This window comes from Eretmochelys imbricata, chromosome 3 (genome assembly GCF_965152235.1).
Source record: "Eretmochelys imbricata isolate rEreImb1 chromosome 3, rEreImb1.hap1, whole genome shotgun sequence".
In the NCBI taxonomy this organism is placed as follows: domain Eukaryota; kingdom Metazoa; phylum Chordata; order Testudines; family Cheloniidae; genus Eretmochelys; species Eretmochelys imbricata.
The window spans coordinates 177,762,421-177,786,592 of NC_135574.1; the positions used below are offsets into that span (position 1 = coordinate 177,762,421).

At 43.7% G+C, this 24,172-nt stretch overlaps 1 protein-coding gene across 3 annotated transcripts in view; it reads right to left on the reverse strand.

Annotated features, from left to right (window-relative positions):
• The window catches only part of CIMIP6 (ciliary microtubule inner protein 6), a 41,172-nt gene that overhangs the window by 3,941 nt on the left and 13,059 nt on the right, over positions 1 to 24,172 (reverse strand). The window contains exons 3-4 of one of the 3 annotated variants that reach the window (XM_077811980.1): positions 11,613 to 11,678; positions 9,192 to 10,564 (exon numbers count right to left, since the gene is read on the reverse strand). In XM_077811980.1, the coding sequence (XP_077668106.1) occupies positions 10,163 to 10,564; positions 11,613 to 11,678 (468 nt within the window). In that variant the 3' untranslated portion in view covers positions 9,192 to 10,162. Of the gene's footprint in view, positions 1 to 9,191; positions 10,565 to 11,612; positions 11,729 to 24,172 lie in introns of those variants that run through there. The other 2 variants (XM_077811979.1, XM_077811981.1) reach the window with 2 other exon arrangements.

A 24,172-nucleotide genomic window follows, 5' to 3' on the forward strand; every position in this document is an offset into this window, starting at 1 on the left:
TTTCTGTTACCCTTCCCAGCTGCCTAGTCTGCAGGTCCACTCACTACCTGGCTTTCTAGGTCCTGCCTGTTTCTGCGCAGGTGAACCTCTCTCCAACCAGCTGCCTCCAGCCTAAAGCTCCCCTGTTCGTAGCCTAATTAGCTGAATGGGCCTACCTGCCCAACCCAGCTCTTGCAGGGCCAATATAGAGAGCTCACCTCTTCATACACCTCCCCCGCAAGACTGCAGCCCAGGGGTGAGTAGGTATTCTCTCACTCTGAATCACCTACCCTTCACCTGCCACAGCTGGGCTCTCAGGTCATCCCTCTCTTGTCTCAAGTTCCTGATCATGAGTGGCAGACTGTCCTTGACTTTAGCAAAGCTTTTGATATGGTCTCCCATAGTATTCTTTCCAGCAAGTTAAAGAAGTATGGATTGGATGAATGGACTGTAAGGTGGATCGAAAGCTGGTTAGATCGTTGGGCTCAATGGGCAGTGATCAACAGTTTGATGTCTAGTTGGCAGCCGGTATCAAGCGGAGTGACCCTCCTGGCTCTATTCATGCAGTGCCCCAGGGGTCGGTCCTGGGGCTGGTTTTGTTCAGCATCTTCATTAATGATCCGGATGATAAGATGACTTGCACCCTCAGCAAGTTTATGGATGACACTAAGATGGGGGGAGAGGTAGATACGCTGGAGGTAGGGATAGGGTCCAGAGCAGTGGTGGGTAACCTGTGGCCCACGAGCCCTATGCAGCCCATCAGGGTAATCCGCTGGTGGGCTGCGAGACAGTTTGTTTACAACGACTGTCCACAGGCACAACCGCCCGCAGCTCCCAGTAGCTGCGGTTTGCCATTCACAAAGCTGCGGGAAGCAGCACAGGCTGGTCAGTTTTCACAATGGCAAGAGATAAATAGCAGGGACCTGCAAGGATCTGTAATGGGACTGGTCCTATTCAACATATTCATAAATTATCTGGAAAATGGGGTATAAACAATGAGGTGGTAAAGTTTACAGATGATACTAAATTACTCAAGGTAGTTACATCCCAAGTTTGACTGTGAAGAGTTACAAACAGATTTCACAGAACTAGGTGACTGGGCAAAAAAATGGCAGAGGAAATTCTATGTTGATAAATGTAAAGTAATGCACATTGGAAAACATAATCCCAACTTTGCATATAAAATAACGGAGTCTAAATTAGTTGTTACCACTCAAGAAAGATCTTGGAGTCATCGTGGATTGTTCTCTGAAAACATCTGTTCAATGTGCAGCAGCAGTCAAAAAAGTGAACAGAATGTTAGGGACCATTAGAAGGGGGATAGATAATAAGACAGAAAGTATCGTAATGCCACAATATAAATCTAAACACCTTGAGAACTGTGTGCAGTTCTGGTTGCAGCATCTTAAAAAAGGATGTATTAGAATTAGAAAAAGTACAGAGAGGGGCAACAAAAATTATTAGGGTTATGAAACAGCTTCCATGTAAGGAGAGATTTAAAAGACTGGGGCTATTCGCTTGGAAAAGAGATGACTAAGGAGAGATGTGATAAAGACCTATAAAATCCTCCTCCCGGTTTCACCTCACATCTTTATCTCCCTCTTGGGCTTCTCGGCCATTTTTCTGGGCTCCTTATGGGCCCCGACCTCTTCTTTTCTCTTGGCTCGGACCCTTGTGCTTTTCCTGGCTCTCTTTCATCATGCCCCCTTCCATGGTACAGTCCATCAGTAGTCCTAACAGTCTTCCCATTCACTGCCTCTGTTCTATGCCACACGCTTGGTAGCTGGTAGGGGAACCCGGACCAATCCTCTTCTGTGGGTTCCAATTCAGGGAACCTCAGCTCAGCAGCACTGAGCTGCCTCTCTGCCCCCACTGCTCGTTCCCTGGACTGCTTCCTACCACGCTGGTTCCCCTTCTCTCTCTGGGTGTACCAGCTCCAAAACACTTCTCTCTCTTCCTAGCCCTGGTCTACACTATGAGTTTAGGTCGAATTTAGCAGCGTTAGATCGATTTAACCCTGCACCGTCCACACAATGAAGCCATTTTTGTCGACTTAATGGGCTCTTAAAATCGATTTCTGTACTCCTCCCCGACGAGGGGATTAGTGCTGAAATCGACATTGCCAGGTCGAATTTGGGTTAGTGTGGACGCAATTTGACGGCATTGGCCTCCGGGAGCTATCCCACAGTGCTCCATTGTGACCGCTCTGGACAGCACTCTGAACTCGGATGCACTGGCCAAGTAGACAGGAAAAGCCCTGGGAACTTTTGAATTTCATTTCCTGTTTGGCCAGTGTCGCAAGCTGATCAGCACATGTGACCATGCAGAGCTCATCAGAAGAGGTGACCATGGAGTCCCAGAAACGCAAAGGAGCTCCAGCATGGACCGAACGGGAGGTACTGGATCTGACTGCTGTATGGGGAGACGAATCCGTGCTATCGGAACTCTGTTCCAAAAGACGAAATGCCAAAATATTTGAAAACATCTCCAAGGGCATGAAGGACAGAGGCTATCACAGGGACCCGCAGCAGTGCCATGTGAAACTTAAGGAGCTTAGGCAAGCCTACCAAATAACCCAAGAAGCAAATGCCCGCTTGGGGTCAGAGCCCCAGACATGCCGTTTCTATGATGAGCTGCATGCAATTCTAGCGGGTGCCCCTACCACTGCCCCACCCCTGTATATGGACTCCTGCAAGGGGGAGTCTCACGCAACAGGGATTAGGATGATGATGAGGGGGAGGTTGAAGATCGCGCACACCAGGCAAGTGGAGAAACCGTTCTCCCCGAAAGCCAGGAACTGTTTATCACCCTGGATCAAATAACCTCCCAACCCGGGCTTCTGGACCTTGAAGGTGGAGAAGGCAGTTCTGGTGAGTGTACCTTTGTAAATATAATACACGGTTTAAAAGCAAGCATGTTTAATGATTACTTTGCCCTGAAGACTTGGGATGCATTAGCAGCCAGTACAGCTACCGGAAAAGTCTGTTAACGTGTCTGGGGATGGAGCGGAAATCCTCCAGGGACATCTCAATGAAGGTGTCCTGGAGGTACTCCCAAAGCCTTTGCAAAAGGTTTCTGGGGAGGGCAGCCTTATTGTGTCCTCCATGGTAGACACTTTACCACGACAGGCCAGTAGCATGTAGTCTGGAATCATTGCATAAGGAAGCATGGCAGCATGGGTCCTGGTGTTTGCTGGCATTCAAGCAACATCCATTCTTTATCTCTCTGTGTTATCCTCAGGATAGTGATATCATTCATCGTCACCTGGTTGAAATAGGGCAATTTTATTCAGGGGACATTCAGAGGTGGCCGTTCCTGCTGGGCTGTTTGCCTGTGGCTGAAAAGAAACCATTCCCACTGTTAGCCACATAGTGGGGGTATGGGTGAAGTGATCATCCCAGAGAATTGGGTGTGTGCTGTATGTTAACCTGAAAACATCAGCCCCTCCTTTTAAATGGCCAATGTGTCTTTTTCAGTTTTAATCTCCCTTTTTTTTCTCCCACAGCTGCAAATGTTTCAAGGCTGCGACTAGCATCTCTGTCCCAGAGGCTAGCACAGATAAGAAGGAAAAAAAATGCACTTGTGATGAAATGTTCTCTGAGCTCATGCAGTCCACCCAACTGAAAGAGCCCAGCAAAATGAGTGGAGGCAAACAATGACAGAGTCCAGGAAAGCACAAAATGAATGTGAGGACAGGAGGGATGTGCGAGAGGATAGCTGGCTGGAGCAACAGGAGAGGTGGCAGCAGCGTGATGAGAGGAGGCAGGATGCAATGCTGACGCTACTGGAGGATCATACCGATATGCTGCGGCGTACGGTTGTGGTGCAGGAAAGGCACAGACCGCCACTGCAGCCCCTGTGTAACCAACCACCCTCGTCACCAAGTTCCATAACCTCCTCACCCAAACGCCCAAGAACGCCATGGGAGGGGGGGTGGGGGGGGCGCTCCGGGCACCCAACCACTCCACCCTAGAAGACTGCCCAAGCAACAGAAGGCTGGCATTCAATAACGCTTGAAGTGCAGTGTGGCCTTGTCCTTCCCTCCTCCCCCACCCGGGCTATCTTGGCAGTTATCCCCCTATTTTTGTGATGAATTAATAAAGAATGCATGAATTTGAAACAACAATGACTTTATTGCCTCTGCAAGCAGTGATCAAAGGGGGAGGGGAGGGCAGGGCAGGGCAGTTGGCTTACAGGGAAGTAGAGTGAACCAAGGGGGCGGGTTTTCATCAAGGAGAAACAAAACAGGACTGTCACACCGTAGCCTGGTCAGCCATGAAACTGGTTTTCAAAGCTTCTCTGATGCGCAGCGCTGTGCTCTTCTAACCGCCCTGGTGTCTCGCTGTGCATAATCAACGGCCAGGTGATTTGCCTCAACTTTCCACCCCGCCATAAACGTCTCCCCCATACTCTCACAGAGATTGTGGAGCACACAGCAAGCAGTAATAACAATGGGAATATTGGTTTCGCTGAGGTCTAACTGAGACAGTAAACTGCGCCACCATGCTTTTAAATGTCCAAATGCACATTCTACCACCATTCTGCACTTCCTCAGCCTGTAGTTGATCTGCTCCTGACTACTGTCCAGGCTGCCTGTGTACGGCTTCATGAGCCAGGGCAATAAGGGGTAGGCTGGGTCCCCAAGGATAACTATAGGCATTTCAACATCCTCAATGGTTATTTTCTGGTCTGGAAAGTAAGTCCCTTGCTGCAGCTGTTCATACAAACCAGAGTTTCTGAAAATGTAAGCATCATGTACCTTTCCTGGCAATCTCATGTTGATGTTGGTGAAATGTCCCTTGTGATCCACCAGTGCTTGCAGCACCACTGAAAAGTACCCCTTTTGGTTTATGTACTGGCTGCCTTGGTGGTCCGGTCTGAAGATAGGGATATGCATTCCGTCTGTCGCCCCACCACAGTTAGGGAACCCCACTGCAGCAAAGCCATCCACTATGATTTGCACATTTCCCAGAGTCACGACCCTTGATAGCAGAACATCAGTGATTGCGTTGGCTACTTGGATCACAGCAGCCCCCACAGTAGATTTGCCCACTCCAAACTGATTCCCAAATAACCAGTAGCTGTCTAGCATTGCAAGCTTCCAGAGGGCTATTGCCACTAGCTTGTGAACTGTGAGGGCTGCTCTCATCTTGGTATCCTTGCACTTCAGGGCAGGGGAAAGCAAGTCACAAAGTTCCATGAAAGTGCCCTTACACATGCGAAAGTTTTGCAGCCACTGGGAATCATCCCAGACCTTCAACACTGTGCGGTCCCACCAGGCTATGCTTGTTTCATGGATCCAGAATTGGCATTCCACGGCATGAGCCTACCCCATTGCCACCAGGATGGCCAAACTGCCAGGGCCCATGCTTTGAGAGAAGTCTGTGTCCATGTCCTCATCAGTCTCGTCACCACACTGCCATCGCCTCCTCGCCTGCTTTTGCAGGTTCTGGTTCTGCATATACTGCTGGATAACACACATGGTGTTTACAATGTTCATAACTGCCGCGGTGATCTGAGCGGGCTCCATGCTTGCCATGGTATGGGGTCTGCAGGAGAGCAGAGTGGCAGCAGAAGCAGTTGTTCAATGACGATGGTTTGCAGACCTACTACACCGTCTGCTGCCAGGACACAACAGCTGAGCGGGCTGCACGCTTGCCATGTTATGGCGAGACAAGAGCAGCTGAGCAGAGTTGCAGCAGAAGCAGCCCTGCGAGACCACCAGGAGAGCAGGAGAGCAGAGTGACAGCAGAAGCAGTGGCTGACAACCTGCGAGGTGGATTCATAAGAGCAGAAGAGCAGAGTTGCAGCAGAAGCGGGAGCCCATGAGAGACAACATGGAGAAATTTGCTATCGAGACAAGAGCAGGAGAGCAGAGTGGCAGCGGAAGCGGTGGTTCGATGATGACAGAAGTCCTACTGCACTGTCTGCTGAAAGTAGTATGGCGCCCGCATGGAAAAAAAGGGCAAAACGATTGTCTGCCGTTGCTTTCCCGGAGGGAGGGGCAACTGACGACATGTACCCAAAACCACACGCGACAATGTTTTTGCCCCATCAGGCATTGGGAGCTTAACCCAGAATTCCAATGGGCGGCGGAGACTGTGGGAACTGTGGGATAGCTACCCACAGTGCAATGCTCCGAAAGTCGATGCTAGCCTCAGTACTGTGGACGCACTCCGCCGACTTAATGCACTTAGTGGGAACACACACAATCAACTGTGTAAAATGGCTTTCTAAAAATCAACTTCTATAAATTCAACCTCATTTCGTAGTGTAGACATACCCCTAGAGTGACTGTTGTCTGCCTTCCTGTTACCCTTCCCAGCCGCCTAGTCTGTTGGTCCACTATCTGACTTTCTAGGTCCCGCCTGTTCCTACGCAAGTGAGCCTTGTTCCAACGAGCTGCCTCCTCCCTAAAACTCTCCTATTTGCAGCCTAATTAGCTGAATGGGCTCACCCTGCCAACCCAACTCTTACAGAGCTAGTGTGAGGAACTCACCCCATCCCAGCCGCTTTCTACATTTTATACTAGTGTTGATAGTTAAGATTTAGCTTCCTATAGCCCAATGTGGCACCTTTTGAAGTCAATGGAAGTTTTGCCATTGGCTCAAATGGGAACAAGCTCAGTGCATTAAGTAAAATTGTCCCATATATCAGCTCTGGTGTATTGCAGTGGGTAATTTAGGAAATAGGTGGTTCCCATCTTTTTCAGACCAACCTACTGTCCTGATGCCATGGACCCAGTTATTGCTCTTTTAAATTGGTGTTTATCTATTAGTCTATCGTATGAATGGCAATGGGTAACTTTGATAGAAAGAAGAGATATTTTCAAAGTATTTATAAAATAAATTTAAAGACAATTTCCAGTTAAACAAAACAATATTCTTTTCCGTATGTATAATAGCTAGTAAAATGCTTTCACTAATGCTTGAGATAAACAAAAAGTATCATTAACAGGAAAGAAATTTGTTAAAGCAACAAGTGTTCAATGCACAGGTAATGAAGTGTGGGCAGATGGTAGAAGTCCCAAATTGCACAGCAGAATGTACATGGTCAAAGGAGCAAGATGGCTAGAGCAAATCCACAAAAGAAACTTAGAACAAGTTTAATATATTCAAAAGGTAGCTTTCAGATGGAAGAATTCATCAGAAAGAATATAAAATACAGGTACTCAGGTATTAGTGAACTATATAGATATAAAATTATGTATTTCTAGCTCCACTGTTGTGTGTAAATTGAGTAGAACTATTAACTACTTCAGTTAATGATGGTCTTTCCTTTAACTATATCCTTTACCATTTTAGTATTATATATTTGGATAATTTAATATATCTATAAGGAGTACTGGTGGCACCTTAGAGACTAACCAATTTATTTGAGCTCAAATAAATTGGCTAGTCTCTAAGGTGCCACCAGTACTCCTTTTCTTTTTGCAAATACAGACTAACTCAGCTGCTACTCTGAAACCTGTTAATATATCTATATACACAAACACACTATTTGTTCTGTGTATCAAGTTTGATGGTTTGTTTTGACACAAACAGTCCTGTTTTAATATAATGGAAACTGTTTTATAATATGATGTAAGAATATCTTTGCCTCTAATGATTATTTACCTAATTAAGGGTATATGGAATTAATTTACTCAGACTGCAATTGATGCAGGTTACAGAAACTTTGATTGATAGAAATAGATGCAGCTAGACTTTGGTTTTAAAATATCATTGATGTTTTGGATAGTATGTGGTTGTACGGCCAGACATTTTACAGTTTTTTATGGATAAAGTATTCAAGCTTTTAAGTAGAGGGGCTTGTGAAGTGGCAAAATTAAGTTGGTTTGTGTACTGATCACTAAGTTTTCTGTTTAATGGTGTATCTGGATACTCACATATGCATGTGCGATTTCGAGGTTAGGCTAGCGCCAGAATTTATGTAATCTTTGTATGTTTTTCCATTATTTTTAATGTTTGTGTTTTGTTTCTTAATGGCTGTGTTTAATGGGACCTCTCAAATGGCCCTTAGTAAATTTAGCTGTAAAGTAACAAAGTTTTTGTTTTGAAAATTCCTTTGTTTTATGGAAATAGCTAATTTAATATGATGCCAGACTTCTGTTGTTTCATGTGAAAAACTGTCCAGAAGAAGCTTGAGCATTGGTTAGAGCTGTGTCAGGTATGCAAAGTTTTTCCCTCCAGAATAATAAATAATAATTAAAAAAATACCAACTTACATACTGCTTTTTGTCAGTAGATCTCAAAGCACTTTACAAAGTAGCTAGGATTATTTAACCAGCTACCTGCTGGCTCTAATCTGCTTTGCCTACTAGTGGCTTGAAGAAGTTGAAATAGCAGCCAAAGGTAATGCAGTGTAGGGGTATTCTGGCCATGCTTTTTTCCCTTCTAGCCCCATTCCCTATGCCAGTAACAAGAAGGGCAATGATTTAAGGAGTTTCTATGATGGCTGCACTCTATTTGAACATATGTTTTGTACTTGGGTGATCCTTCTGGTGCTGGGCATGCTTCCTTTACAGCCAAAAACCACTGGCAGTGTAGCCCAGAGCAGCTGTACTGCAGTCCAGCAGCTGACGCTTCTGTATTAGCATATTTAGAAAATGTTTCAGTTTTACCCCATTTGTTCATTTCTAACTAATTTCCTACACCCACACTTTGCTTATATGATGAACTGTTCATTTGTAGTGAACTGACAATCAAAAGATGTAATGACTAGAATTAAGACAAACAAAATTATAGTATAATTATATTATGATAGATATTTACCTATTGGTCACAACTGTATGTCCACTAATGTCAATATGTTATTAATGTATTAATGATGGTGGGTTCTGAATTACATGTAACTACTACAGCTAGCATGTACATTAAAGAGCCAGACTCTGCTTCCCATATTGTATACAGCTGCCACCAACATCAGTGGAAGTTGTGTATGCATATCTGAAGGCCAAATTTGGTCCCTGAAGTCTCAGCTCAAGCAAAAACAAGTAATCAGCACTATATATATTAAGTTCATTTTAACTTTTAGCTATAATATATGGGACCTGCCCAATCCTTGGTAAATATTGTTTCAAAATAAGTTCCAAAGAATATTTTCCCAGGTTTTTGCTATTATTCTTTGTGAAGAGAACATATAGAACATGTGACATTGTTATAATATCTTCTCAGAACAGAAAGTTGGAAATCAAACTTTTATTGCTCTCACTGAAGTAAAATGCATACATTAACCTCCCCGGTATATAAGAGGAGCTGTTTAAGAGCTACAGGTAATAACTTGCTTCACTGTTTGATGAATAACTGTAGGTTATAACTGAAGCCTAAACTTTCTGTGTTTCCCTAAAAAAATTAGGGAAATAGTCCAATCAGTAAAAATGTACCCATCAGTCTCTGGATTAATAGTTTTTCTCTAGTATTGGGGAAAAGCATACAGTAATTAAGATCTCTTCTGCATTTTTGATGTGAAACACATTCAAACAAGAACAGCAGCACAAGTCTGGAAGAAAATGCCTGTCCTCCTTGCTCCCAAAAAGAAAGAAAGGGTTTACTTCAAAGCTGTCCTTGTTAGCTGTTCAGAGTGGCAACACACATTATTTTTGCATTCCTGTGGGCTACAGCAAATTGTCTCTCTTGACTGCCATTGTTTCCTATGGAAGCATAATGGTTTCCATTTATCACAAGCTGACACCATATGGTGTGTGAAATCATACTCCACACTGCAGCATCCAAGGAGATAATGCATGTCACAACTATATATGTTAAAAAAACAGCAATCAGCAATAAAACCAAACACTATAACTGGTGTTTCTATTACTGAAAAAAAAGTACATACTCAAGAATCATAATCTCTTCCAGACCCGAAAGTGTTAATTAACTCAAAGTCAGACTTAGTACAGAATATATATGATCAAGATGATTGTGTTCAGCCTAACAAGGAAATCAATTCCACCTTAAAAAAAAACAAACCCACCCCATAATTCTTATAGGCATATAGTTTTCGACAAACATCAAAGTACAGTGCAGCTGTTGTTTTGTCAAAGGAGTACTGTGTTCTCGCTGACACCAGTGAATTGTTAGCTTGTGTTTAGTATTATTGATATTAGACCAAGCAAATGCATTAGCTTGCACAGTGATTCCAGGCTCTCTTCATTTTAGTGACTGATGGTGATCTCAGTGATTCATATGTTTTTATGTGTGGGAGGTAACCTATTCAGAGATTTATCCAGAGGACCTTTCATTGCTGGACATAAAGACTCTTCCTCAGCAGGACGGATAACATCCACCTCAGTTGCCTGAGAAATGTCTGAACTCTTCTGTCCTCTTACAGGGATTCTGGGATATGCCTTGGCTGCTTCTCTGACGTCTGGTTTTGATAAGTGAGTTTCACAGCCTAATGTCTCCTGGGAATTGTGCAGGCAGAGAGTGGGTGAGGTCATTTGGCTTTCCACTGAGTTTCCTTTCTCTGTTTTTGCCTGTTCCAGTGAGCATGACCCTCTAGCACTCAGGAATACTTCTGTTCCCTGAGGAACTATTGGCCCACTCACTGGTTTTATCTCTGTCCACACAAAAGCTCCATGTCGCTGGAAAGGGAAACAAGGTTGACATTAACCAGGGGAGCATAAGCAGTTAGTAAATGCAGCTGTGATCTGAGTTCATTTATTAGCTCAAGTGCTGGCAAAACATCCACTTGTTTCTTGGTCTCTCTACTGGCCATCAGCCTAGGTCCCCTCCCAATAGCTACAGGCAATGGAATACTGTCTGGCCTGTTAGCCTTTTTTATTCATGAAAGGGGGCACAGCAGGAAAACTTGGAGAGAAACAACAAATAAAAGAAAAAATGCATCTTATTTTCTCTGGTTCACAACCATTCTGTCACTCTGAGTGTGTGACTTGCATATGGCTCTCCTGTGTAAGTCTAATCATATCAGATTTTATTTCTTGCTACATGGGTTGCTATGGATACAATTCTAAACTGCTGCTTTTGTAGGCCAGGAGATTTATGATTGCAACCCAAACAACTTTGTCCATTAGGGTCGCACAGAAAAGTTCTCTTTTTTATAAACAGAAGTGGGAACAAACAATATGTTTCCAAGAACGGAATTCTGTATTTTGGGCCTGATTCAAAGCCTACCGGAGTCAATGGAAGTCTTTCCACTGATTTCAATTGCTTTTGGATCAGGCCCCTACACAGTTAATTATTGATTTGTAAGAAACACACACAAAAAACTTGTAGGCAACAAAGACTGACAAAACTTTTGGATATTTACTTATGGAATGGCTTCAAAATACACATTGGGCCTGGTTTCGATCCCACATTATTTTTACTCCACTGACCTCAGATGTAAGTGAGAGCAGACATAGACCTACTGGAAATCCAAACTGTGTCATATATCATTAGGGCATTTATCTATTATTATAGGTGCTGGAAACCACGGTGTTATGATGCACATAAACACAGAATGAAATGTTTAAGTTATATTAAAAAGTGTCATTAATATTAAGTCCTGGCAATTCTAAAGCGTGTAACAGTATTTCTTACTTTTAAAACAGTTAGTCGGAAGTTCGTGAATAAACTTACTCCTCCAGCTTCCTGCACGCTATTAATCATACAGGATGCACATTGTCTTACCTTTCCTCGGATGGGTTCATTAGGAGATTTTCTGGCATTGTACTGATGAATAAAGGAGGTCCGCTCCTGTAAAATTGTTGGAAGACTTGTTGATGTTCTAGGAATTGCAAGTGGAACTGGGGAAAAAAACCCAATATTGTTGTAAAGTCAGGGCAAAGATGTATTGTGTGGCCTCATGTTGTACAGCACAGAATCACTGTTTAACAGCACTCACAAGTGTACTAGATGTTGCACAGAAACACAAAAGAAAAAAAAGACAGATGCCTGTCCTGAATTGCTTAAAAAATAAGCGATGGGCTTGACAGACAAGTGAAGATGTAACATATACCAGGAAAGGGAGGGGCAAAGAGGGACATGGATCAGCTACATGACTGTATGGACACTCAGTTTTACATGCATACATACATCATGTTGATTCAAAGGCTTTTTGGAGTGGAAACGAACTCATTCTTCATAGGTAATTCTGCATAAGTATTTTGGTTTTTAAATGAGTGATTTGGATGAGGAGACAATGGAAGCCAGACAAATAGAAATTGGAAGGGCATTCTGAGTATAAGAATTATTAAAATGAGATATTGAAAACGCCTGTTAGATCATCTAGTACATACAGGACTATTCCTGACAATACAGTTCCGAGCACTTAACTTCACTTGGGACTTTTTAACATTATATCCTTCTGTATCACAAGAACAATCTTGGGCACATTGCAAATGGCTTGCCTGTGGGTGGGTGTCAGGAGTGAATGCAAAGAAGCCTTCCTCCCCTTGTGAGTCCCCATAAGGGGGTGAAAAAATGGACCTGCCCCTCTTCACGCTGAAACACAGAGTGGGCCTGGCACATCCAGGAAGCAGGCAGCACTTTCTAAAAAAATGGTGCATGGTGTAAACTCGTCCTATGCACCAGAGTAGCAAGACCAGATCTCACACAGATCTCAGGGTAGCTGTTTAGACACTTGCCCATAATTTGATGTATTGCCATTTAATTTTACTCTTTATTTAAAATCTTTTAGCCAGTTTTCAATCCAGACGACAGTTTTCTGTCCAAGCTAATTGGAATAAATTTTGCAGTTACTACTTCATGACACAGATTAAAATGCTATACTGAAATATGCTGCATATGTACAGTATAAATACATAATTTTAAAGCATAATTCAATTAAACACACCCTACATTTTCAAATAGGACTACTGATTTTGAGTGCCCAACTTGATATACTTTAAAGGGGCCTGATTTTCTGGGAACAAATGCTTCATGCTTTCTGCAAATCAGGCTCCTTAAAGGTATCCCAAACTGGGCACCCAAAATCACTAGTCACCTTTGAAAAATGTAGGCCACATGTGCTTTCATTTGCACAGTGTTAACAGATCTAAATTGCTGCAGCAGTTAGGACACACACTTTGAAAATAAACACTGAATATGGGATCAGAACTGAAATCTTATGTTTACAATAAAGACCTTTATCATGTGACTTGAACCATATGGGCAGATATGAACTTCACTACAGTATCAAGGCCTAAATTTGGTGGAAATTCAATTATTCTTAAAGGGTATAAGTTAAAAATGATTTTATTCTTTGTGTTAAGAAAAATTTAAAGACAACTGGTTAATTGGCCCTACCTATCGATAACTTAGCTCTTCTACAGTACTTTTTGCTTCATGATCTCAAATAGCTTTGCAAAGGAAGGTGTGGATCATTATCAACATTTTACAGATGAGGAAACTGAGGCAGAGTGGTGAGCTGACTAAGATCTTTGTTGCACATCAAGTCAGTGGAGAGCTGGGAACAGAACCCAATATTTTCCCATTGTGCCAAGATGTTTAAAGTTGCTAATGTTCCACCTTCTATTTCATCCAGTTTTTACTTGGATATACTCATAAGAGAGCACAGCACATATGGAGGATATTTTAAAAATATTTTAAATTCATAACTGTATGATAAAACAGAATGATACAGAAGTTTCACAACAATAAGGGGCCTGATCAACTCCTTCTAACACCAATCGGAAGACTCCCATGGACTTTGGAGGGAGCTGGATTGGGCCTTTAATCATTAAAAGGAAAACAGTAAAGAGGGCAGGCAAGGAATAAAGGGGGCAATGGGGGCTGAACGATCCTCTCCGCCCTAGAGATGGTCCCTTCTCATCATTGCCCAAGCACACTATCAGGGAAGTGTGAACAAGTTTATGCTTATGTTGCCCATGCTGTGTCTGTTCTGGGGATAAACGGAGAAATTGAGTCTCCAATGCTGTCAGCAGGGCACTGGTCATGAGCACCAAAACTCACATAAATACACTGAGGAAATTGTACCAAAAAATGTCAGTACACCAATGAATACATCAATACATTCACCCTAACTCAGAGTACATGAGCACAGCGTACAAACAGTGTTCATGGGCACCATACAGAGACAAAGGGCAAATCAGGCACAAAGATGATAACTTACTGTCTTTTGGTAGAATCATATTTGAGGAAACAAGATAAATCACTGAGTAGACATGGAAACAGAAGTCAATAATGTGTTCTGCAAGATCAGCATAAGGTGGATTTTGAGTCTATGTTTAAGTGCTTTGATGCCAGATATATCAAGTTTAGATGAATATGCAGATCACTTTGTAAAACTAATCTTCCAGTCTTTTTGCAAGTTGCAAACTCTTTCAACTGGTTTTTAGTTACCGGAGGTTTAGGATCCAGCTAGCATTTAGCAGTACATTGTTCTGGCACAAGCTAATAGTATTACATTTTGCTGATATGTTAAAAGTGGCAAGTTAGCACTCAAAAGATTCTGAAGAGGCATCAATTGCACTATTTGAGGGAGCAGTTTCCAGTGATTAAAACTCAGGACTGGGAGTCTTGCTTGGTTGCTGCTTTGCTATGTGACTTTGCGTAGGATAGGTAACCTATTGTGCCTCAGTTTCCCTATCCACAAAGGGGGAGTAATGATACCTACCTTCCCTACAGAAATGTTGTAAAGCTTTGTGAATTGTCGTGGTTGTAAGGCGCATAGAAGGTTTTGGGTGAAAAGAGCTATAGAAATATTACCATTATTTTTCTGATACATTTCACTTAAGAAGCCTGGAAACGTTACCTTAGGAAAATTGCAAAAATATGCATTGAATTGTCCGTAATATATTTGTGGGGCATGAAGTGGTGTTGCAGTCGTCTCTCCCCTTCTGGGTCAGAGGGAGGCCACACTGCCTCACTATACCGTCATGATTGCTGCCTAGTATCAGTGGAAATTGGCAGACCAGGAGTTAGAATCCCGACTGATCTAGTGGGGCTGAACCCCAAATAGTCTATAGGCTCTGGGCCCTTAGGCAGGGGCAGAGTAAACACCAACAGTCTATAGGCTCTGGGCCCTTAGGCAGGGGCAGAGCAAACACCAGTCTATGGGCTCCAGCCCTCAAGCAGGGTAGAGCTAGCAAGTAGCCTGTCATCCTAGTTCTGGCAGATGGTAGGCTAACACCAGCCACCTGGCCTACAGTGGGGAAGCTGCCACCCCAAGGGGTTCCTCTGCAAGCAGGGCATCTCTGGGCTCAGCAGCAAAGTCAGCAGCCTGAAGCAAGCAGGATGCATCTATCTCCCTCACTGTTCCAGACCCAACTGAGTTAGAGGCTCCGCCTTTTATACTTCCTGTCCCGCCTATCCACTCCCAGTGGGAGGGATGAGGCAGGTCTGGCTCCACCCACCTGGGCACAGAGGGTGGTTCCTCCCCTTCTGGGTCAGAGAGAGCCCACAATGCCTCACTGCAGGCACCACAGATACATTTGTAGCTATCCTCAGATCCCATAATTTTAAAATCGACTGGGGCACATTACAAGCTGTTATGCTATTTTCTTTGCAGTGCACCAGCAATCTGTTCAGTAAAGAATATGGGTATGAACTGCATATCTAGCTTCCACTTTCAGTGCTTTGTAACTGGATCTGGGAATTCTATGAATGAAGATTTTATGGTAAGACTGAAAAATAAACTTATATAAAGAATTACATTAGTTCATGAGTTTTTTACTAGAATATAAAATAGCAGAAGCATATTCATACCAAATGTGCTAGAAGCTGTGAATAACAACATTTTTAATTCTGTAGATTGTATTGTTGTTACAACTGAGGAAAGGTTATATTAGTTCCCTGTAGAATTTCTTGCAAAGAAAAAAAAATATTCTCTCAATGTTTAATTTCTGGTCAATTAAATATGGATGGAATATTTTTCTTGGAACCCAGAAGAGTGGCATTTTCTAGTGATAAGGCAGAATTTGAATTGGCCAAATAATTATAATGAATATCTCCACTGATTTTTTTTCTTGTCAATCCTCAAATAAATTGGTGAACATTTTTCTCAGTATTTGACCGCCTCTATAAGTGATCAATAATGTTTGTCAAATATTCACAAATTATTTCTGTAAATTGATGAATTATTCACAAATAATTTGGTTCAGCATAATAAGTAAATAAATTCAAGACAGTAATATTAGTTCATGTGTTTTTTCATGGAATATTAGATAACAGAAGAACACTCATAATAAATTATATAATATTCCAGTAGAAAACTCAATATAATAAAAACAACAAGGAGTCCAGTGGCACCTTAAAGACTAACAGATTTATTTGAGCATAAGCTTTCGTGGGTAAAAACCTCACTTCTTCAGATGCAACTTTTTTTGTGGATACAGACCAGCACGGCTACCCCCTGATACTTCAATATAATAATAATCCCAATTTTTGTCTTCATGTGACAGAAGAGAAGAGAAACAAACTTAAGACTCGCTTGTAATTTAGCAGCATGTGACCTGATCCCACAAACACAGATATGCTTAACTTTAAGCAGGTAAGTAGTTCTTTTGCATGTTTGTAAGTGGGATAAGGGCCATGATGATGACTATAGTATTTCTGTAAGGTGGTCAGATACTGCCCTGGTAAAATGCCTCGACAAAGTTTTAGAATACTAAACCACCTACTTTTCTGGGTTTGTGAGCTATCCTAATATAACATGCCTGACAGTCATTTGATGGAGTCTTTGAGCCAGATCCCCAGCAAGTGTAAATAGGTGTACACAAAACTCACGAATAGGACAAATTAGCTCCAAAGTTATAAATTACAGCCAAAATCACTGTCGTGAACTACCTTAGCTGCTAAAATGGCTGTAGGGGGCGGTGTAAGAGGGAGGATCCTTACAAGTCTTGACAGGCAACAGTCAGTGCAATTATGTAGCACATAGGAATACACTAGCTTTTTTATTATTATTCTTTTAGGTGGCAAAACTGAGATACACATAAAAATCCCCCACTATTTTTTATCTCTGTAAAGTCAAACAGAAAGGAACCGTACATTACTTCCCAGAGAATATCTCAGCATTTATAACCTTTTAAGGAATTGAGCCATTTAAGACACCAATTCCAAGGTATAATCTTCCATCACTTACAGAAGCCTGAATGCCAAAAGACAACTGGCTCAACCTCAAAATGGCAAACATGCCAAAGCATGGAAACCATCACTTTCCTTATTAATGGAATGGCAGGAAGTGAAATGAGATGATCTGGGTTTGTGAGCAATATCTCCACAATCAATCATCCAAAATAAACTGCTTCATTATTTGTATTTCAATATACCGGAGGAGTATGCTGAAGGCAGAACTCTAGATCCACCTATGGGGAGAAGCAGAGGTATTGACACTCCCCAGGAAGGAGAGAGTTTTCTGCCAGCACTGGCTCTTCAGGCCACATTAAATGCCCTACCTCACCTGACCCTCTCTCTAGCAGAAGATTGCATTCCATGCACCAGCTCCGATGGTGCTCTGCTGTTTAATACAACAACCTCAGTAGTGACAGGTTTCAGAGTAGCAGCCGTGTTAGTCTGTAGCCGCAAAAAGAAAAGGAGGACTTGTGGCACCTTAGAGACGAACAAATTTATTTGAGCATAAGCTTTCGTAAGCTACAGCTCACTGTATTTTCTACTGCATGCATCTGATGAAGTGAGTTGTAGCTCACGAAAGCTTATGCTTAAATAAATTTGTTCATCTCTAAGGTGCCACAAGTCCTCCTTTTCTTTTTTCCGTAGTGACAGTGGCTGAAGTGTTGGCTTCCCACCCTGCTCTTTGAGGGTTACACAGTGAGGCTCTGCCAGCTGCTTTTCAAAGTTGGGACTAAAGGGAGCCCCTAACACATCAAGCACTTTGACAAGTGAAGGGGGTAGGAGAGAAAGTTCAATAATAAATATTGGGGCCAAGCCTCCACTCTGTGACACTGGTGCGATGGCAGTGTTACTCCATTGGCTTTAATGAATTTACACTGATATAAAACCTGTGTAATGGACTAGAGAATCAGCAAACCTTCTATTGTTAAAGCATTGCTAATACAGACATCCTTATGTTTAGTCTGTATATAAAAGGGAGCAGAAGCTGCTAATGCAAGGACAAATCCTTGTGATAAAAAGACAGGGAAATCTGATTTTTTAAAATTGTTTAACTCAAACATGATGCTCAGCACTATAGTACAAGAAACAAAGGCAGCCTTTACCCCAAAAAGTTTACAGTGTAAAAGAGAAGACTTGTAGTGCCTGGTTCTGAACCCATTCACACCAGTAGTAACTCTGTTGCATTCAGTGGAGTTATTCTTGATCGACAGTGGTGTGAGCTCAGAACTGGGCCCATGCAAGATAAGGGATGAAAGCCTGACTCTACTGAGGTCAAGGAGTGTTTTTCCATTGATTTCAATAGGGCCTCAATTTCACTCAGGAAGTACTGTGAAATCCAATTGTGGGGATGGCTCAGTATTTTGTTTTGTTTCAAATTCTAAATTCACTTCTTGTGAGCCTCACAGAAGTGAGTTTTTCATTTGACTGAAGACAAGGTAGAAGCATAGCCCAGCAGTAATGGCAGACAGAGCAGTATGGCAGACAGCGCAACAAACAGTCATGCAATAAAGGATGACTTTCCACGGGACTTAGGCTACCGAATGCCTAAGCCACTTTTGAAAGTGGGACTTTTGCTCTTCAGTCACTTTTAGGTGCTTCTGAAAAAGTTAATGTTACCCAAAATCTACCACCTCAAGACTTTGTACTGTATTCACTCACTAAGGCCTTGTCTACACTAAAGTTTAGTCGACAAAAGCTGCCTTTTGTCGACAAAACAGTGAAGGTGTACACCCTCCAATGTGACTTTGGTCAGCAAAAATACCCTGTTTTGGTGACAAAATACAACCATCCCAACAAGAGACATAAGTCTTTTTCCTCTAAATTTTTGTCAACAAAGTGCCAGTGTAGACACCACGCTTGATTTCATCGCTTTAATTCGCTTTCAGGAGGTGTCCCACAATATCCATCGTGACTGCTCTGGTCAGCAATTTGAACTCCGCTGCCCTGCAGCCAAGTAAACGGCCATCCACCCCTCCCCCTTAGAAGCCCTGGGGATTTTTGAAATTCTATTTCCTGTTGGCTCGGCATGGAGAGGTCTTCCCAGGTGACCACGACAGATTATAGCAGCAAACGCTCTCCTGCTTGGACCACTACAGAGCTGTTGGATCCGCTCAGTATATGGAGAGGAGGCTGGTCAGTCACAGCTGCGCTTGAGCCATAGGATTTGGGATACCTATGGGCACATTTCCCAAGGCTTGTGCGAGGGCTATGATCGGGACACGCTGCAGTACACAGCGAAGATAAAGGAGCTCAGGCAGGCGTACCATAAGGTAAGGGAGGCAAACCGTCACTTTGGTGCTGCAGCTAAGATCGACCAGTTCTATAAGGAGAAATGGCGATGGAGGTGGCAACCCCACCTCCATCGCCAAGAGCCCCGTGGATACTTCGGAAGGCCCGAAAGTGGTGGAAAGAGGACCTAACCCAGGGACGAAGTAACTGATGAAGAAGTGGAGTTAGAGGACGATGTGCAGCTCCCAGCGGGGTCACCTGGTGGGGCAGGCAGCCAGGAACTGTTCTCCACTCCAGAGGTGTCTAGCCAGTCTCAGGAGTTGCTCTCCGATGAGCAAGAAGCAGAAGATGAGACTCCTGGTAAGTGGATGTGGCTTGTGTAGTGCGGAGGTGGGTTCAGGACATAGAAATATGGGAGGCTGGCTGTGTTTCTGTGAGCTGGATATTTCCCTGTGTAGCTAATTGGTACGGCAGAACAGGGTGTTGATGCACGCCGAGATCTCACAGGAATCCTCCAGAGAGATCTCCAGGAAAGTTTCCTGGAGGTACTCGGTAATCCTCTGCCGCAGGTTCCATGGCAGAGCAGTTTGTTCCTTCCCCCATTGTAGGAAACTTTCCTGTGCCATTCAGCAATCACTTCTACAGGGACCAAAGAGGCACACAGGAGTGCAGCATAGGGAGCAGAGCGGAAGTCACAAGCATGGAGTAGATGTACTCTGGTTTCCCTGCTTACCCTTAGCAGTGAGATATCTGCTAGAATGACCCCCACCCGGGGAAAAGTGTGGGAGAACTTTAGAATTTTTTCCTTGATCAGCTGTACCACAATCATAGAATCATAGAATATCAGGGTTGGAAGGGACCCCAGAAGGTCATCTAGTCCAACCCCCTGCTCGAAGCAGGACCAATTCCCAGTTAAATCATCCCAGCCAGGGCTTTGTCAAGCCTGACCTTAAAAACCTCTAAGGAAGGAGATTCTACCACCTCCCTAGGTAACGCATTCCAGTGTTTCACCACCCTCTTAGTGAAAAAGTTTTTCCTAATATCCAATCTAAACCTCCCCCACTGCAACTTGAGACCATTACTCCTCGTTCTGTCATCTGCTACCATTGAGAACAGTCTAGAGCCATCCTCTTTGGAACCCCCTTTCAGGTAGTTGAAAGCAGCTATCAGATCCCCCCTCATTCTTCTCTTCTGCAGGCTAAACAATCCCAGCTCCCTCAGCCTCTCCTCATAAGTCATGTGTTCTAGACCCCTAATCATTTTTGTTGCCCTTCGCTGGACTCTCTCCATTTATCCACATCCTTCTTGTAGTGTGGGGCCCAAAACTGGACACAGTACTCCAGATGAGGCCTCACCAATGTCGAATAGAGGGGAACGATCACATCCCTCGATCTGCTCGCTATGCCCCTACTTATACATCCCAAAATGTCATTGGCCTTCTTGGCAACAAGGGCACACTGCTGACTCATATCCAGCTTCTCGTCCACTGTCACCCCTAGGTCCTTTTCCGCAGAACTGCTGCCTAGCCACTCGGTCCCTAGTGTGTAGCGGTGCATTGGATTCTTCCATCCTAAGTGCAGGACCCTGCACTTATCCTTATTGAACCTCATTAGATTTCTTTTGGCCCAATCCTCCAATTTGTCTAGGTCCTTCTGTATCCTATCCCTGCCCTCCAGCATATCTACCACTCCTCCCAGTTTAGTATCATCCGCAAATTGGCTGAGAGTGCAATCCACACCATCCTCCAGACCATTTATGAAGATATTGAACAAAACCGGCCCCAGGACCGACCCTTGGGGCACTCCACTTGATACCGGCTGCCAACTAGACATGGAGCCATTGATCACTACCCGTTGAGCCCGACAATCTAGCCAGCTTTCTACCCACCTTATAGTGCATTCATCCAGCCCATACTTCCTTAACTTGCTGACAAGAATACTGTGGGAGACCATGTCAAAAGCTTTGCTAAAGTCAAGAAACAATACATCCACTGCTTTCCCTTCATCCACAGAACCAGTAATCTCATCATAAAAGGCGATTAGATTAGTCAGGCATGACCTTCCCTTGGTGAATCCATGCTGGCTGTTCCTGATCACTTTCCTCTCATGCAAGTGCTTCAGGATTGATTCTTTGAGGACCTGCTCCATGATTTTTCCAGGGACTGAGGTGAGGCTGACTGGCCTGTAGTTCCCAGGATCCTCCTTCTTCCCTTTTTTAAAGATCCTTGCAGAGTGCATGTTCTTTTCCCCATGTGGAGCTCCCTCACTCACCTACCAACACTCACCATGCTTTGGGTGTTTGCAGAGATGTGTGCTTGCCAAAGGTCAGTGAGAAAGTGATTATTATGTTGCAAAAGGTGTATTTAACTGAAATGTTTCAAAGCTGTGCGTGAATTTAACAATCCTGCTTCTGTGCATTGTCCCTTGTGCTTTGGCAGATGTGGCCTTCAGGACACTCCCCACACATTAGCCACGCATTTCTGCCAGATAAAAAGGCGCCCACAACGCAGCAAAGATGACATGTTCCGGGAGGTACTGCTCTGCTCCAATGCAGAGAAAAGGGAACACAGGGAGTGCTGGGAAACTGAACGGCAGGACAGAAAAGAGAATCAGGAGTTTGTTAAGGATGCTACGGAGCGGATGATTAAAGTAACAGAGGAGTAAATGCAGATGCTGAAGTCCTCCCCTGCAGCACATTCAGAACTCTTTTCCATGCCACCCTCACCCCCCAAACTCTGTCTGCAAATTCCTTTCTACTTTCTGGGACTTCTTGGTTTCCCCTTCACTCCACTCAGACAACTTTCACAATGATAGCTGGATCTATATACAGCTCTGAAAGTCTGCCCTTCCCTGGTTCCTTCTTTCCCACCAAGCATCTTTGTGTATGTGTGTGTGCGCACGTGCTGTTTTTTGTGCAATAAAAGCAAAGTTTTTGAATGGTAACTCATCTTTATTTGTTTTGTACAAATTGAGATAGCAGGCACTACCAATATATACTCAGGCAGTTTATTCACGTGCTTGCTGGAATGTAAGGCCCAAATGTCACCATTACTTCCTAGGAAAACTACATGTAATGTAACATTGCAGCACCAATCAGAGAGATATATATTACTGCTTCTCCTTTTCAAAGTGTTGCCTCAAAGCCTCCCTGATTTGAATTGTCCCCCTCTGGGCTCCTCTAGCTATCTAGTATCTGGCTGTTCAAAATCAGCAGCCAAGCAGTCTGCCTCAACACTCCACCCCTGAGCAAACCTTTCACCCTTAGCTTCACAGAGATTATACAACATACTAGACGTGGCTATGACACTGGGAATATTATCCTCATTAAAGTCTAACCTGCCATAAAGGCATCGCCAGCGCGGCTTTAATCTGCCAAAGGAACATTCAGCTGTCATCAGGCACCTACTCAGTCTGTTGCTGAACCACTCCTTACTGCTGTCCAGATTTCCCGTGTAAGGTTTCATAAACCACGGCTGTAAAGGGTATACCAGGTCTCCCAGGATTACTATGTGCATTTCAACATCCCCCACTAATCTTCTGGTTTGGAGAAAAAGTCCCCGCTTATAGCTTTCTATACAGGCCAGTGTTCCCAAAGATGCATGCATCATGCACCTTCCCGGACCACCCCATGCTGATGTCAGTGAAACACGCATAGTGATCCACAAGTGCCTGCAACTCCATGGAGAAGTACCCCTTCCTATTGATGTATTCCAACGCAAGGTGATCTGGTGCTAAAATTGGAATGTGTTTGCCATCTATCACCCCTCCACAGTTAGGAAAATCCATTTCTGCAAACTCGTTCACTATTTCATGCACATTTCCCACAGTCAAAGTCCTTCGTAGCAGGATGTAATTTATTGCCCTGCACACTTGCATTAACACAGCCTCAACGGTCAACTTCCCGACTCCAAATTGATTCTCCACTGATCAGTAGCCGTCTGGAGTTGCCAGCTTCCACACAGCGATTGCCACACACTTCTCTACTGACAGGATGGAGCTCTCATTATAACGTCCTTGCGCCACAGTGCTGGGGCGAGCTCTGCACACTGTTCCAGGAAGGTGGCTTTCTGCATCTGAAAGTTCTGTAGCCATTGCTCATCATCCCACACCTGCATGACAGTGCTCATGCATCATTCAGTGCTCGTTTCCTGAGCCCAAAAGCAAAGGTCTACCCTATCCAGCTGTTCTCTGAATACCAAAAGCAATCTAAAGTTCTTCCTATCCATATCACGCAGCATGTCAGGTGACTGGGAGTCTTTTTAAAGTTAGGAACTTTATGATTAACCATCCACAATGTCTTCATGACAGTTAACAGAGCACAGGAGAGCAGTGTGGGATCCATCCTTTCTCACAAAGATGCCGGGGTGCACAGCAAAGAAGGGCAGTTGAAAAATGCCACAAAATGCTGGAAGCCCATGGAGTGCTGGGACAGAAAGCAGTGCATCATGGAACATTGAGTCCTGTCCCAAGATGTGCTGTAGGAAGGCGGAGCGGATCGCAACACCTAGCGACAGAAGGTGTCAAGCTGGACTGCGGGATAGGTACCCACAGTGAATTGCACACACTGTCAATGATAGTGCTCCAACTGTGGATGCCCTCTGCCAACAGAAGGAGTGTGAACATGACATTTCGATTTTTGAGTGTCGACATAACCTTTGTTGACAAAACTTGGTAGTGTAGACAAGGTCTAACACACAACTATTGAATTCATTTTTGCTCTTTCTAAAATTCTGAAAAGTAGAACATAATGAGGGGAGGAGGAGGGGGAACACTTAGCACCAACTGAAACAATGGCAAGAACACCAACAAGGGTGGACTGGGATTCAGGAGACCTTGGCTCCATTCCCAGCTCTGCCACAGACTTTCTGTGAGATCATGGGCAAGTCACTTAGGTGCCTAAATACTTTTGTAAATCTGGTCCTAATG